The sequence below is a fragment of the Vicugna pacos genome, chromosome 26, assembly GCF_048564905.1.
Source record: "Vicugna pacos chromosome 26, VicPac4, whole genome shotgun sequence".
NCBI lineage: Eukaryota > Metazoa > Chordata > Mammalia > Artiodactyla > Camelidae > Vicugna > Vicugna pacos.
The window spans coordinates 28,695,017-28,721,661 of NC_133012.1; the positions used below are offsets into that span (position 1 = coordinate 28,695,017).

The following is a 26,645-nucleotide window of genomic DNA, read 5'->3' on the forward strand; positions in this document are numbered from 1 at the left end:
AGGGACGGCCAGCTCACGTAGCGGGGCACAGGGAGCTCCCGAGCTACGGGTGCCAAAGGACGGAGGCTGTTGCTGTGCTCTGCTCAGCCGAAGAAGGAGACTTCAGATTCAAACCGTGTTCCCTGTTGTAACACCTGCGTACGGATCCAGAGAGACAGCACGTGACAGACGAACAGAAGTAATCTTCCCCATAAACCTACACTGCATGTGTTACAAGAAAGGATTTATTCTTATATTTTTGATTTTTAAAACCTGGCACATATCGCACCTCACTGGCAAGCTCAGGAGTGCCCTGGGCCACGGGGCACGGGGATGCGTGGGGCACGGGGTACAAATTCTGCTCCACTTAGTCGGCCTCACGGGCAAATCACACCCAGCATGGTCTCGTGTTTTATTCTACGGAACAGGGGTTTTCTGGCCTGCGGTCACTTTAGAGTTCTGATCCCCCTTAAATTGTGTCCCAGTTCCAAATGTCCTTGTCACGCTGCACTTCCCGAGCCCGGCAGAGGGCGTCACTTTGTGGGCTCCCGTCGCCTCGGGGCCGACAGGCCATTGGTGGCTCAAGGTTCCTTAATGCTAAAGAGTAGAAAACACATCGTTGCCTCTTTAGGTCTGAAAATAAGCTGGGGAGAGTGGCCTCCACACGTTCCCACGGGAGCAGCAGGGCCTGTGCCGGGCTGGTGGCAACAGGCCGTGCGGAGCTGGGCTCCCAGCTCAGCCCCGGCCACAGCCGCTCCAGCCCCGCGGAGGATGGCCCGTCAGACACGGCTTTGAACTTGCCAGGTCCTTTCAAATCAGTCAAGCCTGTGAAACCGCGTGTCCCCAGAACTCCGGGCACTTCCTAGTCACGGGAAACCTTCTCAAAGCATTAGGAGAACTGTCCTCAAATCCACTTCATCTCCCTCCAGAAAGGGTGAGTTAGACTCCTAGAACTTGAATTAGACCTTAAACCTTACACCAGAGCAACAGCGGGTGAACTGGACCTCCTCGGCCACCCCCACCCCAGCCCCTTCTCTCCCTCGTGGGGCATAAAAATCAGACACGGCCTGAATGATCAACCCAACTGGCGTCAAGGGTCTGCAAAGCCAGCTGTGCGCTCCCCCGGCCCCTGCAAGGTCACGGGCCCTCCCCGACCCGGGATACATCCCCGCGCTCCTCTGCCCTGCACCTGGGCCCGGGCACCCCACCCCCTCACCCTGAGGCCTGCTCGTCTTTCAGCAACCTATTTTTTCTTTCCACAAAGCCCTCCGTCATCGCTGCAGACCTGCTTTCCTGGCTAAGTCCGGCAGCACGCTGGGCCAGGACCGCACATTTGGCAAAGCATTTCACCCCATCCTGGGACATTTCTCACACTGTATGGAGACACAGCTTTACCATTCTGTGTGTTTTCCCGACCAGAATATAAATATCTCATGGGCAGGAGTGGCCTGCGATTCTCTGTAATATTCCACATTGTGTCAGGTTCTGAAGAAATACGGGTGGAACATCCTGTGACTGCGTCCTCGGGAGAGACGCTCCCTTTAGCCCAGAGATGAAGCCCCTCCCACACCCTGCACACAGCCGGCTGCACGGAGCAGCCGAGCTGGCTGGGCAGCGGTGCCGGGCCAGGTGGGGTCTGCAGCCAGGTGGCCCGGGTTCGAGACCCAGCTCGGCCCCTCTGGGGGTGGGGGAGGTGGGGCAAGCTCCTTGTCTCAGCTGCCCACCTTGTGGGACTTAAGGGCACTTACATCGTGGTCCTGATGAAGATCAAGTGAGTTACGGCACTCAGAGCAGAGTCGGGCACAGACATGGCCTCACGGTGTAGCTGTTGTTTTTGCCAAGGGAAAACAGACACAGACGCCTCGCCCACCCTTTCTCATCCCTTGGAGACCCTCCTGATGGGGCTATAAAGCCCCGGTGACTCATCTAAATCCAGGCGCTCCCGTTCGCCCCATTCCCTGGGGAAGTTCAAGGCCACGGGTGCTCCAGGCTCTCCCCCGGCCCACAGCCATCACAGAGGTGGAGACAGACACGGGTCAGCACTAAGGTTTACGACCCACCGTTACCCCAGCGAGGCCCAGATCGGAGCCCGAGCCCGAGCACGAGGCGACACTCACCATCCCGGTACCACTCGGCCCGCGGCTGCACCCTCTTCAGTTCCGGCGTCACCAGCAGCAAGCACTTGAGGGTCAGGGTCTCGCCCTCTCTCCGGAAGGTGACCCCAAATTTCTCCACAAACTGCACGTCGAAGTGCATGTATGGAATCACAGGCGACAGGGGCACTGCGGAGCAGAGGGACGCGGTCAGCACAGGAGGGGCTGGCGGACATGGGTCTCCTCCTCCTGCACCCACCTCCTCCAAGGAGCCGCGTCCTGGGGTGAACATCATGCCCTGGGTTCTCATGTCGAAGCCCTGGCTCCCCAGCCCAGTGGCTAGGAGGCGGCCCGCGGGGACGGTTAGGGTTGAATGGGCTCACCCAGGTGGGGCCCCTGGTGGGATCAGTGCCCTGGTGAAAAGCGGAAGAGACCCAGCCCTCCCTCCTCCAGTGAGGGCTCAGAGAGAAGGTGGCTTCTGCAGATGGGACCAGGCCTTCTCCACCCAGGGGGCTCCTTGACCTTGGGCCCGCAGCCCCCGGAGCTGACGGAAGTAACTGTCTGATGCGTAAGCCTCTGGGTGTGGTGTTCGTTACAGCGCCTGAGCTGACCAAGACACTTCTGAAGCATCGGAAGACCAGCTGTGGGGTCGTATCTGGCCATCTCAGCCAAAGGAGGATGGAGGGGCCGGGTGTGCGGGGAGGCAGCCTGGGCCCCGTGTGGTGAGCGAGGGTTTACTTAGATTCTGCATCAGCCCCAGAATCCATGGCCACGGCCGTCAGCACACGGACCCCGGCCAGGAGAAAGGGTCTTTTGAAATATGGTTTTAAAATAATATTTTATGCTGAAAAATACGTATTTTTTAATTACATGCTATGTTTGTACACATTTTTCCACACAAAAAATGAGAACAATCAACTTACACCCGATCGGGAGTCCCACCGAACGGAAGGGCTCCTCGTCGCCTCGGAACCCTGCAAGACAGCCAGCGCTGGCGCTCACGGCGGAGAGACGGGGCGGGAGGGCACCCCCGCAGCCCGCGCGCCCCACCCGAGGCCAACTCACTTCTCACCACCACCGCCGCGTTGGTGGACACCTGCCCGTGCACGTTCGTGGCCACCGCCGAGTAGGTCGCGCTGTCGTCAAAGTCCGCCCTGGGAGGGAAAGGGCGAGACATCGCCCAAACGTGCTGCGTCCTGTTCTCTAGGAGCCGGTGGCCCCAACTTGCGCACAGCCCCCCCCGAAAGTGGCTCGTGTGGCCTGGAGCCCTCGGTCACGAGTGATCGGGTCTGGAACAGTGCCAGCTCTGTCCTCGAACGAGGTGTTAAGTGTAGACGCGGGAGAGGTCAGGGCCCAGGCCGCGGCTTGGCTTCGGCTTTGCGGGGAATAAACGCACTGGCTCCCCTGCAAAGCGCCGTTTCACTCTCAAGGGGAAGCCTGTCTCCCCTCTGGTTCTGTTTTTCCACGTCTGCAGAGTTCCTAGGTTTATCTCGTCAAGGGGCAGCTCCAAGGGACACAGCCTCCTGGAGGGTTAACCCCACCTCCCTCCCCTGGGTTCCCACGTGCAGACCCCAAAGCAGGGTGGCCCCCTGTAGAGAGTCCCCACTTGAGGGCAGCATGAAAGCCCCTGGACCGACCCCGCCTGAGGCTCCCCGCGTCCGGGGACGCGTGTTCTCCCCGGAAAGGACGATGATGCAGGAACTGCAAACCCCCATCCCCCAGGGGTGGGCTCCTCCGCCTCCCCCGTCTGTCTCACGGAAGTCAAAGCTGTGAACTGTCTTCCCGCCAACGTCCCCCAGAACTTCACAGACAAGAGGGCTGGGGAGGGGCTGAAGTCTGTGGGGCCCCTACTAGGCGCTGGCGCTCTGCCGGTGTCTCACGTCGGCTACTTTGTGTGAAAGGCTCAAGAGCCTGGCGAGACAGTGCCAGGACCCCGCTAACGCGGTGGGACAGTCGACCCTTTAAGAAGTGGGTAAACACGGTCCACAAAACCCCCAAATCTGCAGCTTTCTGCTGCTTCTCCAAGAGTAAGCATCACGGACACAACAGACAAATACAAATACAGGGAAAGCAAAGTTACTCAAGCCTCACGCGGCGCATCCGGTGCCTCCAGAGACAAGCCCACTCCTCCGAGGTCCCTAGGGATTTCATTTTCTTCTCTCTTCCACTCGGAGCCGAAAACAGCGTCTTTGATCAAAAACTGCAGTGTCTCCAACGAAGGAGAGAACGCTTGAGAGACCGCGGCTACCTCCATGAGCTCCGTCCCTCCCCAGGAGGGTCCAGTCCAGTTCCAGGCCGTCGGGCAGACCAGCTGGTCTCCTTCCACGGCTGCTCCCACGGACGTTCGGGCTCAGGGCCTTCTCTTCAGCCTCACCTCGGGGGCCGGAGGCCAACCACGAAGCCCGTCAACGAAGCTGCCATTCTGGCCTGAACTCAGGGCTGCTTTATGGGCAGCTTCCGAGCAGACTGCAGGGACGGCCGTATCCCCGGGGGCGCGTCAGAAATCCCGGAACACAGACGCATTCTCCACCACGAGGCCTTGACGCCTGGCGCTGATCCACCCACCTGACGCGTGTGCACACGCCCCCACAGGGCACAGGCCCCGGGAGCTGCCTCTGGCATCACGGCTGGGTCCGGGGAGCAGGGTGGAAGGCAGGCTTACTCCTCTTCCTTAAACCTTAGGCAGTGCTTGAATTGTTTTTAAACTTGCACTTGGGTTATTTCTTCCAAACAATGAAACCACTGTGTTTCCATCCGTGCATTCTTCTGGGATTAGCCCTACACACTCTGACAAAGCCCCCGCCCAACAGCAGCCACACAGCAGTCATGCACCCCCAGCAGGGGTGGGAAAGCTGGAGACCAGGGCAAAGCGGGGGGAAGCGCAGGGCCCCGTACAAACGCCACCTTGAAATCCCCTGACCTGGAGGCTGGACCGGGACCCACTCGTGACAGACTCGGCAGTAGGAGTCACACGGGAAAAACCAGCAGCACCCCGGGGTGGGGGCGGGGGCGGGGCAGGGCAGGAGCTGACCCTCCCCACGCCGGGCCAACAGTCAGCATCCCCTCCCGACGCCCACGGGAGGCGTTTTCAGTGCCTGAGCCCACGGGGAGTCCTCGGAGGGGAGAGTGTGGCCGTCACTCAGAGTGTGTCCATCGGGCACCACAAAGCTCTCCAACATCCCCTGCACTGCCTCCCCCCAAGCCCCGTCGGGGATTGTCCAGTCTCACGGTCTCCAAACTGTCCCGAGGTCCTCAAACCGAATGTGCTGCCAACTCCTTCCTACATCTGGATCTCAGCAATACTTAAACACACAGCACCTCACGTGCAGTCACGCGCCATCGCACGGGCCCGCCCCGGGCCGCACTGACACGTTTGTGCGCCTACGGCCCTCGGACAGGGCCACTTGCCTTCCCCGCTTCACTGACTTAACATTCTGACTCCACGTCAGACTTAACGCTCCCACTGGCGACTAGGTATCTCCGCGAAGCAGGATTTTTTTTCAATATTGCACAGTCAGAATAAAGTCAGGGCAAAACAGCTGCTGGGATCACAGGGAGGCCATCTCCAGACACAGGTTACAGCCGCCAGATACGTCTCGTCTACTGACTCGGTAATAAGTGAACAGCACGCGTCTTAAACTCCTCAAGTGCATTCACTGAACTCCCCCACTTCACTTGGGGGACACTGATGATTAAATAAAACAATGCATTTGAAAACAGTTTGCAGCTTCACATGACGGTGCTCACTGTGTACATTATTGATGAAAGTGCATTAGCTGAATTCTTGGACCAAAGTTCAGAGAAGGTTCCCCGTCTCTCCTCCACGAGGGCCCTCCCTCTCTGCCTTTCCATCCCAACAAACAGCGCGGGTCTCAGGGCCGTGGGGGCCGCGGGGAATGGCTGGCCCACCGCTCCCTCGCCGGGCACCGCTGGAGGAGTCCCAGAAGGAGCCTCATGAGGAAGGGGGCGCAGGACCAGCCCCGGGCGCCGGGCCCACCTGAGAAGAGTGTCTCGCACAGGAGCTGGAGCCCGTCCTTCACTGAACTGGGACCCGGCCGGGAGCTACCTAACACATTAGCGCCGACGGGCTGGCCCAGTGACCCGTCAGCACCTGGCGCTCAGCGGAAGGGACCGGGCTTGGGAGAAGCAGCCTCATAGACTGCACCCTGAGCCTTCTTCCGTCAAACACAAATGGACGTGTACATGCCCACGTGCACACACTCGGAGGAGAGGGCCCACAGAGCCCCCCCCAGAACACGCAGACCCACTGGCCTCCCGCAGCGGCCCCCAGGGCAGGGCGCGCCCAGTGCGGGCTGTGCGGGGACGTTAGACCCCCCGGCGGTGGTTACTTTAATCCCAGTCTTCTTGCCCGTCTCTCCTGCAAATGTTCTACTTCGTACAAAATATAGTGGAACGTGTACAAATATGAGTAAGCGCACAGTGTGTACGGGGAGGGGGGCTCCTGCGTCTCTGTCGCCTGCTGGTGCAGGGTGGGCTCCAGGAAGCCTGGCCGGGGGGCACCGGGCGGCAGACACAGCAAGGGGCTGGGCAGCAGGACTTGGCCGATGCCGAGGAGATGGAGCCCAACTGAAAATTCCGTCCACCGGTCACTTGGAGACCCTCATGCCTGACCACCGCCCGGAGGGCTCCAATCTTTCTCTCCTTCCCAAGGCCACACTCAGGAACATGTGTCGGCAGCCCGCAGAGTCTAATTCGAGCCTTTACCGCGTGCTCTCAGAAACTGCAAGCAAGTGCTTAAGGGGCAAAGGGATTTATTTTCTGTTTGGACAGGATCCCAGAACAGACAGAGACGGTCTCCTCTGGTCTCAGTTCTTACCAGCTTCCATGGGGCCCTTTGGCATCCCAAAGCAACTATCTGAAGTGCCCAAAAACAGCTCCACGGGAGAAATTAGTAACACTTCATCTATTTTAAAGAGGGACAGACAGAGGTCTAAGTGGCCGAGGAATTTCTCCTGGGTAGTCAGGCCCCCGTGTCCTCAGACTCTCGGCAGTGCTGACACGGGATTTAAAATTTAACTCAAAGTAGAATTTGAATATCAAAGTCTAAAAATAAAGTGCAAGAAGAGGTTTGGCCTGGAGCCCTCTGGCGAGGAGAGGGGGTGGTGGTAATGGGACAAAGCACAAGACGGAGCGCTCCAGACACCTTCACACAGGCACAAAGCAGCATTACAATTCTTTGCAGAAATCGAAGTCAGGCCGTGAGTCCCAGGAGAAAATCTTATGAGCGTATAAAATAGTGTCAAGTGCAGCCTCAATTCGACCAGCACGGAAGAGAACTAAGTTTCCTGTTCGGCGCTTCAGGAATTCGGTGACAGCCGCCAAGGAATATTCATAGGAATAAATGTCACTCTTGTAACCGAAGGAAGAGTGGCGGCTGAGCCAGCGGAGGAGGGAGCCAGCACATTCCACAGCACTCAGCCGGCCCGGATCAGATGATGGAAACTCAGCAGTTTGGAATGAACAGCTGAGATCAGCTGTAATTTGTGGGCTCCCCCGGGCTCTTTTCCTGAAAAATACCCACATTTCATCTGCTCAGAGCGTCCCAACGCGGGTAAGCCTATTGGGAGAAAAGCTGGTCTGGGAAATTTCCTTTCCCAGATTCCTCGAATACTTGCGAGACTGCGCAAACGCCAAGCACATCGGAGGAGGAAGGAGACCCCTCCTGCCGTCTCTGTCTCCTGGGGCCTCGCTGGTTCAAAGCCCCTGTCATTCCCAACAGAGACGTAGAAGCTGCCAACACTAGTGTGAACAGGACCTTTCACGCTTGAGAAAAGGAATTCGTTTCGCTTTTTAAAACAGTAACTAAAACGCAGCTTGAAAACAAACCAGTTGCTACCTCAAACTTACCCTAAGTAGCCACAGGGCGGCCCAAGTTGGTTAGAAAAGGGTCACCCGGTCCCCAGATAAAGACACTCCTCGAAGTGAAGGCAGACTCTCCCTAGCTGGCATGGCTACCTGCCTGTGGAAGTTTCTGGGAAGTCTGGAAATCAAGCGAGAGTGGGCTGCCTAGGTGCCCCCCCACCTCCAACCCTCTGCCGTCCTCGTCCCGGCGGAAGCAGGAGCCCGAAGCTGACACCCACATCCAGTCCCTCAGCAAAGCCTCCGGCTCCACGCAAAGCCGGCCCATGCCCAGCCCCCGGCTCCCCACACCCCCGGTCCAAGCCCCCCGTCTCTCTCGAATTCAGCCAGGCTGTCCGACACTCGGCCCTTCCACCCACCCGCAGTCAGAGTGACCCTCCTGAAGCTAAGTCAGGTCTCCCCCTTCCCGCCTCTGCGGTCTCCCCGTGGCCCCCGAGGACCGGCCGACGTCCTGGCGACGGCTGCAGGCAGGGGCTCCTCGCGGTCCTGGAGACACCTGTGCCCTCCTGTCCCCCAGGCCCCCCACTGCGGTCCTGGGGCCCGAACCTCCTCCCCGCACCTCCCTGTCCCCCCACGCTCCCCATGAGCCCTGCCCCGAGACAGCTTCCCCACGAGGGCCTGCCCGGCCCCGAAGCACCACACCCGCCCCGGCCCCCGCCCGGTAGCAGCGCTCACCCCCTCTGACCCACTGTGGCTCACTGACACTCGCCGTCGGACACGGGGAGGAACCCGAGGTTGTTTCACTCGCCTGTATGTACTACATGTTTCCAATTTGTCATGAGAAAAAACCAGACATTAGATTTCCTGGAAGAGTCGGCTCAGTGATTGCTGCCCAAACCTGGCGGGGACGCGGCAGGCTGCTGACCAGGGCCGTCTCTGCCTCTCCCTGCGCCCTCACACCTGGACACCCTTGTCCTTCCTCCCACCCTTTGTCCTTTCGTCCCCTCTTTGTTCCTGGAGCAGCCTGGGCAGAGCAGAGTCCACGTCCCTCGGGCCTGACACCCAGGTCACTAGCGTTGTGTCCACCGCCCGTCTCATTAGCTGGGAAACGCCACGACGTCGCGCAGGACACAGACGTGGGGCCCCCTGTTGTGTGTGGAGGGAGGAGCATGTGGGCAGGTGCTGGGGGTGCACGGCCGAGTCCCAGCTCTCACCTGTTGATCTCCAGCGTGTGGACCCCATACTTGCTCTCGATACTGTACTTCCCCGGCTCCCCCGCCTGGCAGATCAGGCTGCCGTCTTTATACCTGAATGAGGGAAGCACTGCTCTGAGCATACAGGCAGACAGGGCCCGGGCAGGTGTCCCCTCATCGCCCCAGCGCGTCATGGCCCTGCCTCTGCCAGCGTCACCTCCCAGATCACAGCTCAGAGGCCCGGGGCCCAGCTCAGCTGTTAGGGACAGAGCGGCTCTGGCAAGATGCAGACCCCTGGGCAATCCTGAACTCCGACGGAGCCTGGGCCAGCGGTCCCCCTGAACCTGTTAGGAACCAAGGTCATGTCCTTCCATAGAAAAAATGGAGCCAATGTCGGGGAGGCCCTGGGGCAGCCTCCCGAGGCCACAGCGGAGCTGCGACGCGTGTGGAGGGTTCTGTGGGACCCAACCCCACCGGATCCTGCCTGGAGGATGCTGCCCTCGCCGTCCCCCAGGGCAGCAGGACTGCAGCTCCCCAAAACCAAGGCCGAGCGGCTCTCGGCCTCCCCAGCCCACCGCCTGCGTGGCCAGAGGAACAGGGCTCTGCTCTTCTGCTCTGCCCCGTGCGGGACACGGGCGGCATGGCTGTGGGTCTGCGGCGAACGGCAGACTCCGGCAGCACTCCCACCGAGTGGGAGAACACAGGGACGGGGTGTCAGCTTGAGAAGCACATGCTGAAACGGAAGTGTCAGTGGGGCTCAGAGATTCAATTTTTCAACATCACGCGACTGGAGGGACCCTCGCTCCGTGGTCTGGAGCCTCGGAGCTTGGAGCCTCCCTTACGAGTCTGCACAGGCGTGAAAGCAGTGCCACCGGTGGAAACGCTGGTCACGTCAGGGAGCCTGGCTGTAAACAAAAGTCCTCTGGAAGCTCAGCTGGGTCAGGTTCCCAAAAATGAAAGCACTTGCCCAGGATTTCCAGTGTCCACCCCACCCCCACCCCAGCCTGCTCCTAGGCCTGTGCATGCGTTTCCCAGAGTTTCAAGCACGCTGGTGGGTGGAATGGGTGTCATGTGCCATGTGTCCCCGGCGGGTGGACCTTCTCCATCAGCTCAGGTGAGCCGCCCGCTGCAGAGGAACCCCCTCCCAAAGGGACCCCACTCACCACTGCACCACAGGAGTGGGGAAGCCCTGCACCGTGAAACACAGCTTGACGGGCATCCGCTCCCACACGGTGTGTGACCTCAGCCGCACCAGGATCTCGGGCGCTCGACTCAGCCGCTCCTCGTACGAGGGCCTCTCCCAGGCCAGCCTGTCGTCCACCTGTCCCGGGAGGCGAGCGGTCGGGCGTGCGGAGGGCGCCAGGCTCCCGCCGTCAGGCGTCCCCCAGGCAGCCCCGAGCCCCTACCATGTGCTGCAGGGCGAATCTGTCCAGCTTGTCCTGAGCGTGGGAGCGAGCCAGGTGCACGTCCTCCTCCAGCTGAGCCAGCTCTCGGAGGAAGCGCTCCCGCTTGGCCTCCCCGTAGGCGGCCACCAGCGACTGGTACCTGCGGAACCAAGCAGCCACGTCAGTCCCGGGCCACGGGCCACGGGCACATGGTCACAGAAGGCCTGGGACCAGACACGCGCTCCCCCAGGACTTCCCTACGTGGGCACGACTTCTGTTCTCGTGGCCTCTGTCTTTCCAGAGCCGCACGTTGGCAAGCGTGTTAAATCCGCATGTGAAGGGCTATAAGGAAAAGCGGGTGCAAGACTGGTGACCAGACATCCGCCCGCCTTCCTCCTGCAGAGGCTGCAGCCTCGCCACCAGCACCCACCGGGCGCTCACTCCCGGGCGTGGGCGTTGGAAGTGGCCCTGTGTGGGGCGCGGGTCCCCACAGCCACGGCAGGCACAGGGCGCCGTCCCACAGCGAGTCCGCGGCCCCTGAAGCCAGACCACTCCTCTCCCCTTGTGCACGAGGCAGCTCGCGCCCAGCAGGTGCTCAGCGCAGACTACGCTTCGCTGTGAGTCGCCGAGCCCTCCAGGACTCGGCCTCCCTGTTTGTAAAGCAAGGAGGCGCTGCCTTCAGAGCTTGAGACTCGGGGGTGGGGTCCTGGGGGCAGAGGCTGCTGGCGGTCAGCTCCCACATCTGAGACTTCAGGGAACGCCGGGCCCCGTGGGCGGGCTGCCTCTGCGGGACAGCAGACAGAACCACTTGTGTGGGGAGGTTGCCAAAGACTGAATTGAAGCCCTTTGAATGAACAGATGCAGATAAGAAGTAAGTCTGTGTTCTAGAAAAATAAAAAGGCTGAAATACACAACTCAGCTTCTAACCTGCGGGGCCAGAGAAATGAGGGCCACCTCTGGAGCCCCGCGGGCCTCACCCCGGCCCAGCGCTGCCTCCGCGCTCCAGGCCGGCCGGCTCCCCTCTTCCCCACTGCGTTCCCGAGGTCCCCGCAAAGCCAGAGGCTTGCTGTTCCAGGGGCTGTGTGGGGAGGGAAGGCGGCTGAACAGTGTGCAGGCGGCAGAGCCGGGAGCAGGGGAGCTGCGTGGAGGAGAACTGGCTCCTGCGAGTTTTAGGCACCGGTGCCCGTCACAGGTCACCCATCACACCAGCTGCAACCCCTTCCCCGTCCGGGGCCACACACACAGGAGCTGCTCTGCGAGTCCGCATTGGAGGAGCAGTGAGCGCCGTCCTCAGAGGGCTTGCAGGAAACGAGCCCCCCTGTTTGCAGGGAATCCCACGAACTTCCAGTGACAGCAAAGGCAAACCTCTGTTCGTGCCACAAACTGTCACGAGAAGCCGAAAGGCCAGAAGTCCCACCGGGAACTTGTGTAAGATTCCTACGTGTGTTGGACTCACCAGCAGCATCACCCCCCACCCAATGTTTTATACTAACTACTAGGCCTGGAGTTGCTTCCCCCGACCCAGCCCCGAGCCCCGTGACCCAGACACGGAGGATGTGTCCCTGCTGGCCTGGGGTGAGGTCTCATGGCTCCGGCCTCTCGTGCAGAATGTCACTCATCCTGCATCCGCCCTCATCGCGAGCCCCTCGGACAGCTGCACCGGGCTGGGAGGCCCACTTTCCACAGGACACAAGTAGGGGCATCAAAGGGACATTTCTAATCCGCCGTGTCTGCCAGGAGGACACGCCAAGACCCTTCAGAGCACAGTGATGCTCTGCTGGAGTTTACATGAAGACACAAGCTTAGCTCACACTCATGATCCCAGACCTTCATCCTCTCAAAGGACTGACCTGTCCTGCGAGTGAAACCAGGACCTGGCACAGGAGGTCGGTCACGCCCAGGGCCAGCAAGGGCGGTGAACCGTCACGACAAGGACTGGGGCTCACTTAACGGCTCCCATCACCCTGGCCCGGGCCAGGAACAGAGCAGGAATTGCAATAAAATCTCCATTAACCCTGGCCCCGCTCACCGAAACCCACAATTACTTAGATTTACTTTTAAAGGAGGAAAGACCTAATTTCAGTAAGATCGTTCACAGGGAAGACGTGCACACGGCTGTGAGAACAGAACATCGTGAGGCCGTGCAGTGCAGACTCTCAGAGCACGGACGCTGGGCTCCGGGGAGAGCGGCACACGCCGACCCCCACCCGCCGCGCCTGCCCCGACGGCCTGCCGTCTGCCCTGAGCGGAGGGACACAGCGAGACCCCGGTCAGTCACCAGTCATCAAAATACGTTCTCGAGCCAGGTTTGCTGTTGCGGGAGAGCAGCTTCGCATGTTCCCGGAAGGTTTCCAACAGCCAGGATTGTCCAGAAACTTTTTTTTTGGCTGAAACCACACAAATCACAATAACCCACTTCCTGATCGCTCAAATTAATACAAGTTTACTTCCCGCACTTCACCCCAGGAAACTGAGGGCGAAGACGTTTATACAACGAGCTCACACCAAGGTACAATGGATGAAGACAAAGTTATGGAGCTCTAGCCTTCCCAGTCCCCAGGCCGAAGTCCTCAGAAGAGGGAGGACCCTCTCCTGACCCAACGCCTGGAAACCCAGACTTCCTAACGTGCACATTTTGCAGTGACTCTTTCACAAAAGAAGTCTGCATCTGGCTGTAAAATTAGCTTACAGGACAAAGTGCCCACAAGGCAGCTAATAGAGCGTTCAGACTTTTAAAAGCACAGGCTAGTCTCTCCGGCGAGCTGGTATCTTTATTAAGCAGCTTCCTTACTCATAGTGCAACTTTCAAACTGGAACTTGTTTACCCAAATCTCATTCTTCCTTCTGGTTTGGGGCGTTTTATTGAAATAGAGACAAATTTCTAGAAATAAATATCAGACGGAGGTAAGGAAAAAACTGCAGGTACAAAGTGAAGCATTCACAAGATGATTAACTGCTTTGTTCTTAAAAGGCCTGAGGGCGGGGGCCACCTGTCTCTCTAGGAGCTGGAAACAATCCCAGGACCGGTGTCCCTGCTCCTCCACCTCACCCCTGTGACGCGCCCCCGTGAGCCGAGTCCATTGAGCCGCGGAGCGCGAGGGGGGCAGGGCCCTGCCGCTCCGTCTGCGCCCGGACCACTGGCCCCTGTCTGGACCCCCTGCCGGCGCCTAAAGCTCAGGGCTGCTCCTCAGCCACCGAAGAGGCTGTGAGAGGACATTCAGAAGCCTCAGTTCCCGCCCCTGGGTCTTGATGCTTCTGAGCGTGACAACCTTGATCTCTGGGGAAAGGTAGCGAGTCTGGGGGCCGAGGGACAGCGGCCTGAGGCCAAAGTCCAGCTGCGACACGGAGGCCATGGATGTGAGTCCTCTGGGTCCAGAGTCGTCTCCACATGAGGATGCAGAAGTCCATCCCACCTGCTCTCCAGTTGGGGTTGGTCGAGATGGAGATGGTGGCAAAGTGATTGCATGTGGTCACCGCAGCAGGTGCTCCCCTCCCTGCTCGCTCACGGCCCCCTTCTTCCTCCGACCCGCAGAGCCCCTCCCAGATCCCCGGGCAGTGTGTCTGGGCGACAGCTGCGGGGGGTGGGGGGTTACCTCCTCTTAGTCTCCTGCGCCTCCTCCTCCTCCAGGGCGGCGCTCACCCTCTTCGCACAGATCCTGCAGGTCGTCGCTCCTTCCGCCGTCTGGCTGGATGCTCTCTGGGAAGACGACTTCTGGGCGACAGTCTTCTGGGAGGACGACCGGGTGGACGTACGCCTTGGGGAATGGTGACAAACTGCACGTGTTAGGGAAGTACAGAAATGTGCCGCCACAAACCACGGCACTGTCCCTCCTTGCACAGGTCAGGCATCTGCACACGCAGGCAGGCAGGCACATGTGTGTGCTTCCCATCCACGTGAACACAGTGCACACACACCCCCGTCTGCCCACACGCTCAGCCTGCACACGTGAGAACACACGCCTCCACTCAGGCACACGCAGACACACGTGCCGTACACACACGCATGCACACCCCCCACATCCCTGTGCGTGGCCTCCACCCCCGTGTGCACAGCCCGCCCCTCCGAGGGGCGCTCTTCCAGCCCAAGCTGCCCGCCACCCCCTTCAGGACCAGCGAGTGCCTTCAGCTCTGTTGGCCCGAGGCCACGGTTATATATATCTGAAGGGATCTGAGGCTCCCCAAGGCTGCCGGGAGGCACGGCGAATGTTTGGTTTTGTTTGTCAGCGGGATGGCAACTCACCACAGGGACCGCGGGCGTTTCTAAACATAGCGTGCGGGGACACGCACGCCAGCGTCTGAGGCCCAGCCGCTCGGGCGTGAACAGATTTGCTTTTTTGCCACGTGTATTGTTAATGTAGCAAAATTATCTTTGCTACAGTCTCCCTCTGAACTTGACTCGGTCCCCATCAACTCCATCCCACCGACAGTCTTCTCCAAAAAGCCCTTGCTTTTCGGTGACCTTTTAGATTCTAGTTCTGGAAGGTGCGTGAAGAGGAGTGAAGTCAAGGAGCACTTTCTGAAGGTCCTGCCTTGTGCCATAAACCAGGGGCTCGGAGCCAGTCTACCAGGCACTCCCAGGATCAGCCGGGATCTCCCAGGGTCTACCAGATTTACCCAGGATCTCCCAGGATCAGCCGGGATCCCGTGTGGCACTCCAACACAATCTGCTGTGCAGCCAGCCCCGCCGTGTCCCCCTCTGGCGCTGGACACGGGCACTGGGGGCACCAGAATCCCTCCCTCCCCAGACTAGTCCGCCTCCAGGTCTCAGGGCCTGGAGAAAGCTTCCTGCCATGAGTCAGACGAAGCTCGTAATCAAAAAAGCTTTGACAGGTCGAATCAGTGAAATCCAACTTACTTTTTCGCTGCATACTCATCCAGGAGGTACCTTGTTTGAATATTACGGTACGACTGGTCGAAGTGTTTGTGTCTCTTCTGGTAGAAAGGCAGGGTGACAAGGGACATCTTTGTGTTCACCTGCGAACAGAGAGCCACAGCAGAGCTGAGGTCCTGAAAGTTCTAAAGCAGTCGGGCTCCTGCGGTGCCTAACGTGCTGCGTTGTTCCAAAGCCGGAAATCAACTCCAAGTAATAAACCCTTTTACTGCTCGGCCATAAAAAGGAACGAAATGGTGGCATCTGCAGCAACATGGACGAACTTGGGGTTGCCATACTAAGTGAAGTAAGTGAGTCAGACATAGAAAGATAAATATTACATGGTATCACTGATGTGTGGAATCTTTACAAAATGATACAAGTGAGCTTATTTATAAAACAGAGAGACTCACAGACATAAAAAACAAACTTACGGTTACCAAAGGGGACAGGCAGGGGAGGGGTAAATTAGGAGTTTGGAGATTAACATACATAGTAAAACCGAGAACCAACGGGGTCCTACTGGACAGCACAGGGAACTACACCCAGTGTCTGGTAACAGCCTCCAATGGAAGTGACTCGATAAAGAACAGATGCGTGGATACGTACATGCACGTATAACTGAGTCACTTCGCTGCACTGACACACTGTAGATCAACAGTACTTCAAGTGAGAAAAGGAAAAAAATAAAAAATTTTAAAAACCTTCTTGGCGGGGGAGGGAAGTAAAAGAAGGAGATGTGCGAGGAAATGATCTCAGGCACCTGTCCCATTCCCTGGGACCTGATCTCATTTCGCGTTTGCGTCCATCAAAATCAGAAGCTTGGGCTGCACGTCTCACTTCACTGTAAACTCAGCTGCCGTCTACAGAAGCCCGCATGTGTTCATGGCACTGCGCACGGCCACGCGTGAGATAAGGACAAAAATAAAACTCAGATTAGGGATGTAAACAAACCCTGAGGGCACAGGAGACGAGGAGATAAGGCTCCGCGAAGCGAGGAGGGAGCACGCAGGGCAGCGCGGGGCCGCGGGCAGCCCCGGAGGCCCTGAAGCAGGTGACGTGTTAGAACAGCCCTGACGTCTGGGGAGCTGACAGGGGAGATGGCGGTGCGGGGAGGGCATCCCAGGAGGCAGGCAGGAGGCAGGAAAACACAGGATCTCAGGACACGAAAGAGGAGACGGGAGAAGCCACTCTGGAAAGACCAGGACCACGGGTGGAGGGCTCGGCGTCTGCGGCAGGAGTCGGAGCCTCTCGCTGCTCCGGAGGGGGCTTGGAAGAGGAGCGAGTCTCCAGGACCCTTCCAGACCCTCCCTTCTAAAAGCACATCTCACGGCTACTTGCAGATTCGCTGGGCTGGAAGGGCAGGAGTGGGGACTGAGCCCAGCATGGCAGCCTGGGGGACGTGGGGAAGGGAGCGCTTTTCGGCTAAATTCTCCCCCAACGAGAAGTCACTGAGACCCGGCCAGCAGCCTGGGATGTGGGGGGGCCAGCGCGGGCGGGCGGAGGCCCTCTGCCGCACACAATCCCCCAGGGAAAGAAAACGCCAACTTCCTGGGCACCGGGCTCTTTCTGAAAAAGACGTGCGGACGGCACTCCTAACTCTCTGTGAGCGTTAGCCTCCCAAAGGCAGGGGCTCGAGAGCCCCTCCAGGCCTGAGCCCTGCGCACGCCACTTGTGTTTACACTGCAATAATCTGCCTGGTTTAAAGGAGGAACCCTCAGGAGGCCCCAGGGCACAGCCCAGGGGACAGAAGAATGGAAACCAGGAGCAGGAATGCCAGGCCGTGCCCTGAAATGGGTCGTTAAGTTCACTCTCCCCCCGCGCACACACCTCTAAGCGGATGGTGGAAAACTTACCGAAACACATAACCCATCCCAAGTCTGTGCCTCACAGTCAGTTTCCATCAGACGGTGATCCCCTAGGATCGCAGAGCTGTGGCACTTGGGAGGATCCTCAGTGTCCAAACCCCTGCTCTTCGGGGGAGGCTGGGCAGGGCAGGGGACCCGGTGGCCACAGAGGAGAAATGGTCTCCCGAAAACGATATGGAAAGGGCTGGCCATCCACAGGTCATCAGACTCCTATTTCTGGGCATTTTACACTTTTCCGCACTAACTCATCTCAAAAGTCCCTCTTAAAAACCAACTAGTCCACCAACCACCATGAATCCACTAAGGGTCCAGCGTGTGTCCTATAGCACGTGGCATAAAACTGACTATAAATGTGCAGCAGAAAGCTGCACCTACTGGGACGCAGTGAACACACATCCCCTCCACCCTGCCTGTCCGACGGACGCGCCATGAGGCTGAGGTCAAGTGCACAGGCTGTGACATCTGACAGACCTACTGACTCCACACTTTGGTGTGACCTTGGGCTAACCTGTCGCACCTCTAACACAGGTAGTCTCCTGGATCCACACAGTGCTTGGCACCGTGCTTCGTGGGGAGTAACCGCCAGAACCGGGGGGGCCCCACATGCTCTTGCTGTTTGCTGCTGCTGTTAAGCTGAATTCTGCAGGTAGGAGGAGGCATCCACAAGCATGTACTGATCACTCTAATATCTGCAACATCCCCAGCTGCAGCTCAGTGGGTCTGCTAACAAGTGACTCAAGGTGAATCATGAAGAAAAGCTTCTCGCTCATAACGGTACACATTCCATTTGCTGTCCCTGGAGTGCCTCCCTGTGCTGGGGAAAGCTCTCGGAGCGGGCGTGCTGGGGGCAGATGTCACCACTCTGAACCAGTTTTGTCTCCGAGACACCTTCTCCGAGGTACCTGCCCAAATGCAGGGAAAGTCAGCCACACCAGAATGCCCAGAGCAATCCCCGTGGCTGCCACTGCCCTGGTGTCCCTGCCCTGTCACAATATTTACCTACATCTGTGTTGTTACCCTTCAAATCTCTCTGCATTTCTTGGCAGAGGGCAGGGTCCAAGAGTGGCCTGGGTGACAGGAGAGGATAAGCTATCTTGACACATTTAAACTGTGGCAGCCAGCACCCCCAAAAGAGGCGGCCCCCACTTGACAAGATGCTGCTCTTGTTTTGAACGTGGAAGGGTTGGGAAAGGTCAGCGGTGCCCACAGCTGGTGACCGTGTACCTTTAACTGGTCTGCACTGTGCAGTTCAGCGCTCCGTGCACGGGCCACACCTGGCGTGTCTAGGGGATGGTGTGATAGGAGCCTGTGTGACCTGCAAGTCCTCACACTTCCCGCTGGGAGCAGACACTTCGAACAGAGGAGGGACGTGGGCCACAGTCAGGTGGACACGTTTCCGGGGCCCCTTGCTCCGAGGGCAGACTTACTGCTCCCACATCCCCTCAAGACAAGGTGGCAGCAAGCAGGCACTCGTCCCCCGGTGCTCGCTGTCACTGAAGGACAGTCATGGGGGGGCCAGCAACCCGGGGGCTTCAGGACTCTCCCCGTTGTTTGCCCTGCACACCTGGAGCACCTGCCGCATGCCCGCCAAGCCTGGACCAGGGAACCGTAGCATTTCAAGGACAGAAACATCTCAGACGCCTGCTCCTGGGATGGTAGCAAACCCCGTCTTCCGTGCCTCTGACCCCGCCCCGGGAGTGCCCGCAGGGCCACCACACAGCCCGAGCCCACGCCCAGGGCACTCATTTGGGTTCTGCCCCCTGGACCTCGAATTCCAGGACATTCCCAGCTGTCCCTGACCCCGCCCGGGAGATCGCCTGCAGACGGGGGTGAGCACACCTCTTGGAAGCGAGCTGTCTGCAGGCTCAGCACAGGGTCCGAAGCTGCATCCTGAGGGTCGCCAGGCAACGTGAGGACCACAGAGAGAACGTGGCCAGCTGCGCTGGGGAGACACCACGACGAGAGGGCGGCAGCGGTGGTCTGCACGGTCTCCCCACACTTTCTCCTTCTCAGGGAAATGACCCCCCCCAGAGGCAAGGAGAACAGCCGTCCCCCAGCACGGGTTCTGGGGTGCACCCGGGGCGGGGTGCTGGGGCCTGGAGTCCTGCACGGACCCCACCACCCACACAGCTCTTGGCTTCTGCTTGCTTTGTGGGGACTGAGGGCTGGAGGAGGTGACGGCTTTCAAGCACTCAAAGTGCCCAAACTCGAGACCGAGTCCGAAGCCACCGGAGGCAACACCCCTCTCTGAGCACCGATCGTCCTCAAATACCAAAGACGCGGAGTCGCCCGGGTCCACACACACGCGTTTTGATGCTTTCCACAGCTGTGACTGAACTGACACACTCGAGATGCCTCCTCCCATTCCCGACCTCCTCCTGCGAGGAAACTGAGTCTCAGGAGGTGACGAGAACCCCCCGGTCCCGGTGCCCGGTGATGGAGCCAAGCTTCCATCCCAGCGTCTGACTGGGCACCGGCCCGCCTTCCACCCACGGACGCTCCTAACACGTTCGGGAATCATGAAACCGAAATGAAACGTGAGCCTGTCCTCAAGCTCAGGGGACTGGGCGCCACTCGCTGGCTTGGTCCTGGCCCTTCCTGCGAGCACTGCTGGGGCCCACCTCTCATGTCACCCAGAAGGGTGACATCTGTGCACACATTTCACTTAAAACACATTTACTTCCATTTAATAGAAGAAATTGGCATTTGTGCAGCTGAAGTTGTCCAAGTTCACAAACACACCGCCCTCGAGCTCCCCTAGAGGAAGAGAAAGGACCGGTCCACACCCCCAAACCACTGCGCCCTCCGTTCCCGAGACGGCTTGAGTTGCTTTCCCCGAGAGTCTTCCAAACCTCTCAGCTCCAGAAGTAAATCTGACCGGACACAAAATAGTTCTTACACCGTCATCATCCGATGCGGCCTGACGTCTGATGTCCGGCAGCCAAACTCCCAAGTGTTCCCGCAAACCACCTTTCAGACCCAGGACTGAATGTCTTCGCAGTTTCTTCGGCTGCCTGTGCCTCCTCGCGGCTACAGGCCTCTCCAGCTCCCAGGGAGCCTGTCCCTGCGGCCCCGCGGCGTAAGCAGGGTCAAAAATGTGCTGCTTCCTGGACAGGGGGACGTTCCAGCCGCTCAGCAAGCTTGTCACACATTGAGAGAACTCAAGATAAACCAAGTCACACACCTATTCCCTCCCCTAAAATTGTTCCCCCAGATTCTCCTCGTTTTTTAAAGAACAGGCACACGAGTGAAGGCGCTAGTTTCATGCAAAATCATTGCAAACATGATCCGGACTCGGGTATTAAATGACTCCTCTGAACGCTCTCTGCTCCACGTGCTCTCTGACGCCCGTTCACCTCTGCTCCCAGAGAAAGGACCTTGAGATCAGGAGGCAGAGAAAGCCAAGCGTTTCCCCCCATAAAGACCCCCCTCGTCTGCCTGCCGGGCCCTTCCAGGCCCCCTGAGGGCAGGCACCCAGCAACCCCACGGCCCTTCTCTGGGGCAGCTTTTCAGGAGCACGACCAGAGAAAGCTCAGGCTCTGTTAGGAGAACTGAGCCAGAAAATTCTGCAGGACCATAACGCATCCAGAGGCACAAAGGAGACACCGCGGTCTCGAGCTGAGACCCCTACAAGCACCGTGTTCTGCCCTGTCCCCTCCAGGCCACAGTCCAGGTCTAAGCTGAATAGCTCTGCTCTCTTCTTTCTCTTTCTTAAGAAATACCCGCGTTTATTTCACCCCATTTCAGACCTGCCCTCTCCTCACAGGGGCTCTCCTTCCTGAGATGTGTGAAAACTGCAGGCATCAATCAGCCAACCCGGGGACGCGCCGGAGGTGCTGCAGAACCCGGGGTTAAGACGCAGGTGCTGGGAAGAGGCCCCGAACCTCCCACAACAGAGAGTGTGCAGATCCAGACTGCGTCAGAGACACCCGGGGCTCCGACCTGACTGCCGGCTGACTTTTCCAGCACGGAGAGGATGGTGCTGTCCACTTTTCTTCACCCTGACATGGATCCATCTAGGAAATCTGAGTGCAACCAGCTGGTGCACAGCTACCACTCCAACGCCTCGAATGAGAAAAGGAAAGAAGAGACGGAAACTTACCCCGAGAGAAAGGAAAGAGGCAGAGAGGAGAGAGGCTCAGCCTGCAGGCTCCGGCCGAGGGAAGCAGAGAGCTTCTCGCTCCAAACGCCCGCCACTCCCTCCCTTTTATGGCCGAGGAAATGCTATTTATAGACGCCTGGGACGCCTGGCCCCACACTGATACCTGCGTCGTCGTAAATCATGAGCCTGATCTTAGGAGGGAACAAGTCTAACTCCAGTTGGGAAAAATTGAAACATGGAAAGCGCCCTCCTGACTCACGAAGGGCGCTTTTCATGCCCAGGAAACTGAAGATGCAGCTACTGACCCCAGAGAAGAGGGCGGGGCTGGCAGCCCGCCCTCCCCACGCATCTTCACGCCACGCAGGAGTTCACAGACTCATTTTCAGTCCTTGGGAGCTAGTCTCCCTGGTCCCTAAACGGACACTCCCAGAGGGGTCCCTAGCCACCACTTGACTGCAATAAGCATGTTTACCATTTTGGCCGCAGCCCCGAACTCCAAGGGCACGGTTAGCCATGGATGGAGGATGAGGGACAGTGGCCTCTGTGGTTGTGAGTGTTTGGTTGTTTTTTGGTTTTGTTTTTGCTTTTTAATTTCAGAGACGACTGGAGCTCTGACTTGGTTTCATCCTGGGGTTCGTTTAGCCAGAACTCCTACCTAAAAGAGGACCTGTGCCTAGTCGGCAAGTTACATCTTATTTATAGTCATTACCACAGGCGTGCGCGGCATCCGAACTGCCCAGATGACTGCAGGCTGCCCGTGCTTTTGCACAGCATGTGTCCAAATATAAATAACATGTGACTGGCATGATCGATCTTGGCTGTCACCAGGCACCCACTGCCCAAGGGCCCCGTCTCAGAGGCCAGGCCCAACCGTGGTCCCACCGGGAGCCGGGGGGCTTCCGCAGGCCGACTGCGGGGCTCTGTCTCCCCGTCTGTAAAGCACATGAGAGCAACTGGCTCTGAAGTTTGCTGCAGAAACTAGAGAGAAAAACATACGGGACGTGCCCAGGAGTCTGAAAAACAGGTCAGTGGACAAGATGAGAGTCACAAAGGCACAGAGACATGGACACAACCCAGGTGCCCGTCAGCAGCTGACCGGCTTCAGAAGGTGTGGTGTAGACACATGCACTGTGGAATATTACTCAGCCATGAAAAGGAATGGAATATTGTCATCTGCAGCTACATGGATGGACTGAGAGCCGTCACAGTAAGTGAAGCCAGCCAGCCAGAGAGAGGCAAATATCGCATGGCATCATGTATACGTAGAATCTAAACTATGATGCAATGACTCTATATAAAACAGAAAGAGACTCACAGACACAGAAAACAATCTATGGTCACCAAAGGGAAAGCTGGGGCAGGGATGAACTAAGAGTTCGGGATGAACAGACACACACCACTATGTAAGAGCAAGACACACTGAACCCCAATTTCTGAGTGCATTTCCCTGACACACCTTCTCGTTTCTCCTGACGTCCCCAGCAACCCACCCACCAGACCACGGGCCGCTTCTCCCCAGGTCACAGCACAACCTCTGTGCTCAACAGAGGGGTGGGTCAGAGACGTGGAAACTCACTTCAGTAAACGTGACTGTGAATAGTGGCTCAGAACTGAAAAAACATCCATGGTTGACAAAGCGAGGCTGTATTTAGTAATTCTTTACCTCCATTTATCGGATACGTTCACATATATCTACGTATATGTACTTTACATACATATACACTTTAAAATGTACACATACTTTAATTAGCATTTATGGGACATCCACTATGTCCCCAGCTCTGCGCAGTGCGTGATACGTCAGGTGTCCCAGTGACTCTCACTTCTGTCCGTGACGAAGGAGTTCTACCCCACAGACAAAACGAGACTGCGCCCAGCAGGACGGGGTTCTCATCTGCAGCAACTGAAATCCAGACAAAATGCAAACAGAGAGAGATGAGAAGGTGAAAGACGGACAGAGGATGCACAGAATAGCTAGGACAGACAGACCGACAGATCGATGGTGGATGACTGGTGATAGAGGACAGACAGATGGACTGGCCGATACAGACAGGTAACTGACTGACTGATGACACCCACACTATTGAAAGATCGATCGATAGATTGATGATAGATATTTGATAGACTGATTGATTGCTGATTGATAATAGATGGATGGATGGATGACGATCCATCACCAGCCAGGATTTGGGGCACCTTCACACCACCCTCTCCTCTGTCTCTGTGTCCTTTTCTGTCCCTATCAGGCACCCTCACTGGATCCAGGGTCCCCCAGACTCCAGTACGACCCCAGCACAATCCTAACTAATTACATCTGCTAAGACTCTGTTTCCAAATAAGGTCGCACTCGGAGGCTCCAGACGGACGTGAATGTTCCAGGGGCCAGAGCGGGAGGCGCTCTTCGACCCAACAGGAGACCAGCAAAATAAACAGTATGCAGAAGTCCCAGGTGTCCATGTCATGGGAGTTACAGGCACATTTTAAACTGCCCATGACTGGACTGGGACACTGTGCCGTACACCAGAAACTGACACACTGTAATAGTACTTCAGTTAAAAAAATAATAATAAAATACCCATAACTAATACGCTGAGGAAAAAAGGTTACAAGGTAGAGAATTTCATCAGAGAACTGAAATTTTATTTTTAAGGATAGCATAGATATTTTTGTAATTTATTCCTTACTTTAAAAAAAAAGATCTTTTTAGATCAGTTTCAGGCTCACAGCAAAATGGAGTGGAAGGTACAGAGATTTCCCAGAAACTCTCTGCCCCCGACACGCACGGCCTCCCCCGTTACCGGCCTCCCCCGAGACGGTGCATTTGTCACAGTCACTCGAAGCCCACTTATAGCAGGGTCCCCTCTTGGTGATGTACTGCACGTGGATAACGATGTGCACCGGTCACTACAGTGTCACACAGAGTAGGTTCACTGATGACAGTGCCTCTGTATCCCGCCTGGTCCTCCCTCCCGTCCCAGCCCCTGAACTTACTGCCCCCAAAGCTCTACCTTTTCCAGAAGGTCCTGGAGTTGGAATCATGCAGGTGACCTTTGCAGACTGCCTTCGTTCACTTAGGCACACTAATTTAAGGAGCCTCCTCGTCTTTTCATGACTTGAAGATTCATTTCTTCTTGGTGCTGAATCATATCACAGCTTATTTATCCATTCACCTGCTGACGGGCGTCTTGGCTGCTTCCAAGTTGGGCAATTATGAATAAAGCTGCTGTAAACACCTGTGTGCAGGTACTGAATGGACTTAAATCTTAACTTATGAGACTGGTTTTCCTGAGTTTTCCAGTTCATCCAGCGGGAGTGCAGGGTAAGAGTAAGTCCAGTTTTGTAAAAACCACCAAACCGTGGCTGCATGCCCGCTTCTGCCCCCGCCAGCAGTGACGAGAGCCCCGGCTGCTCCCCACCTCGCCGGCACCTGGTGTGTCAAGTCCGGACTCGGGCTGCTCCCACAGGTGTGCGGGGGTGCCTCGCGGCTTTAAGTTGCGTTTCCCTGGTGACACAGGATGTGAAGCCCCTTCTCAAATGCTGACTTGCCCTCTGTGTCTTCTCTGGTGAGGTGCCTTTTGTCAAGACCCTTTTTGAAGTGTCTTGAGCAGAAGTTCAAGTCTTCTGCCCAACTTTTAATCTAGTTTTTCATTTTCTTCTGTTGATGTGTGAGTCCTTTGCACGTTTTGGGTAACAGTCCTTTATCAGATGTGTCTTTTGCAGATATTTCTCCCAGCCTGTGACTTGTCCGTTCATTGCCTTAACATCGTTCCACACAAAGCAGACGTTTTTAAATTACAAGAAGTCCCACCAATCAATTACTTCTTTCTTGGATCGTGTCTTTGTGCTGTACCTAAAAGTCATCGCCATACTCAAAAGCCGTCTAGATTTTCTCCTGGAATTCATTTTTATAAAGAATGAAATGAAAATTCTGGAAGTGGGAAATCCAACTGAAGAGGGTAAGAACTTCGTGGGCGTTTTTAGCAGCACCCACTCTCTCTCCTTCTGCCCCTGAGGCCGACACGCCCTCCCGTGGAGTAATCCCAGAGCAGGCGCAGGACTGGAGTGCGCTGCGAGCCCGTCGGCCAGGAAGGAAGCCCCACAGCCCCCGGGGCACCTGATGCGGCCCTCCGCAGGCCCTGACTCAGGAACACACCGCGGCGACCCGACGGCACGCCGGCCCGGCTGCCCTGCACAAGCTCGAGGAGGGAGAAGGGGCTGAGCACGCTGAGAAAAGCGCCGAAGACGCTGAGAAGATCCAAGCCAAACTTCAGGATGTACCACTGGGTCCTCTCCCATCACTGGTCCAGCGTCTCCGAGCCTCCCCCAGCGTAGGAACGACTCCGATCTCCGCCACACACTGCGCCCCAGCAGTGGCCTTGCCCCGCCGGCCTTCTGGTCTGTCGTGGTCACGTCCCGCTTGTCCACTTCCCACGGCCCTTTGGCTCCTTCCAATCTCCCTCCTGCCCCCTTCACCAGGACAACTTGAGGTCCCCATGACCCCACGTCACCACATCCAAGGGCATGTCTGCTCTCAGGCTGCGCGATCGCTCACCGCCGTCGGACCCGGCTGACCTCCCCCTTCCTGGAAAGTGCGTCCTCTGCCCCTGGGGTGCCACGCTCTCCCCGTCGTTTCCATGTCTCTGGATTTTTCTCTTCTCTGTCCTTGGCTGGCACCGCCTCCTACAGGCGCCATGAAATGTTGGAGCTCCCCCTCCCTGCATGGTTCACAGCCCCCTTCTCTTCCCACAACCTCATGCTAGCTGCGAGGCCCCATCCCGAAGCAGGTGCCCTCCTAGGGTAACCAAGCCCTTATGTCCAGCTGCTCCCCCACCTCCTTCTGAAGAGCAGACGGAACCTTAGACTCAACCGTCGAGGGCTAAACTCAGTCCCCACCCACTGCACCCACACTGGTCTCCGTGTCCAGGGTTCCCTGCCCCACGCGCAGCACAAGGTGGACATCCAGGACGCCTCCCCCAGGCCCCACCTCCTTCCGAACAATCCTGCTGCTGACCCTCAGTCTGTCCACTTCCATGGCCACCACCCCACTCACGCTGGGTGGACCTCTTGCCTGAACTATGACTGTCACCACACTCTGCACACACCCCCTGGTGCCTCCAGGGACCCCACTGTAAGCGAGACCCCTTGTCTCCATCTGTCGCTGCACACTGGCCAGTCGATGTCACCCACCAGACAGGGAGCCAGGGTGCTCTGCTGACCGGGAAGTCCAAGGACCCAGCTCCAAACCTGGCACAAAAAGTACCAAACAAACTAGCTGATCTGCCTCCTTCCACACTAGCAAGAAACTGCACGGTGATCCCACTGGAATTCTTTCCAA

General features: G+C 57.6%; 1 protein-coding gene across 5 annotated transcripts in view; it reads right to left on the bottom strand.

Moving 5' to 3' along the window:
* MYOM2 (myomesin 2) overlaps positions 1–26,645 on the bottom strand; it is a 74,253-nt gene that overhangs the window by 39,403 nt on the left and 8,205 nt on the right. For 4 of the 5 annotated variants that reach the window (XM_072950562.1, XM_072950559.1, XM_072950561.1 and 1 more), the window contains exons 2-9: positions 15,326–15,444; positions 14,064–14,225; positions 10,492–10,630; positions 10,249–10,406; positions 9,107–9,199; positions 3,138–3,226; positions 2,996–3,046; positions 2,097–2,261 (exon numbers count right to left, since the gene is read on the bottom strand). In XM_072950562.1, the coding sequence (XP_072806663.1) occupies positions 2,097–2,261; positions 2,996–3,046; positions 3,138–3,226; positions 9,107–9,199; positions 10,249–10,406; positions 10,492–10,630; positions 14,064–14,225; positions 15,326–15,432 (964 nt within the window). In that variant the 5' untranslated portion in view covers positions 15,433–15,444. Of the gene's footprint in view, positions 1–2,096; positions 2,262–2,995; positions 3,047–3,137; positions 3,227–9,106; positions 9,200–10,248; positions 10,407–10,491; positions 10,631–14,063; positions 14,226–15,325; positions 15,445–23,051; positions 23,214–26,645 lie in introns of all 5 variants that reach the window. The other variant, XM_072950558.1, reaches the window with a different exon arrangement.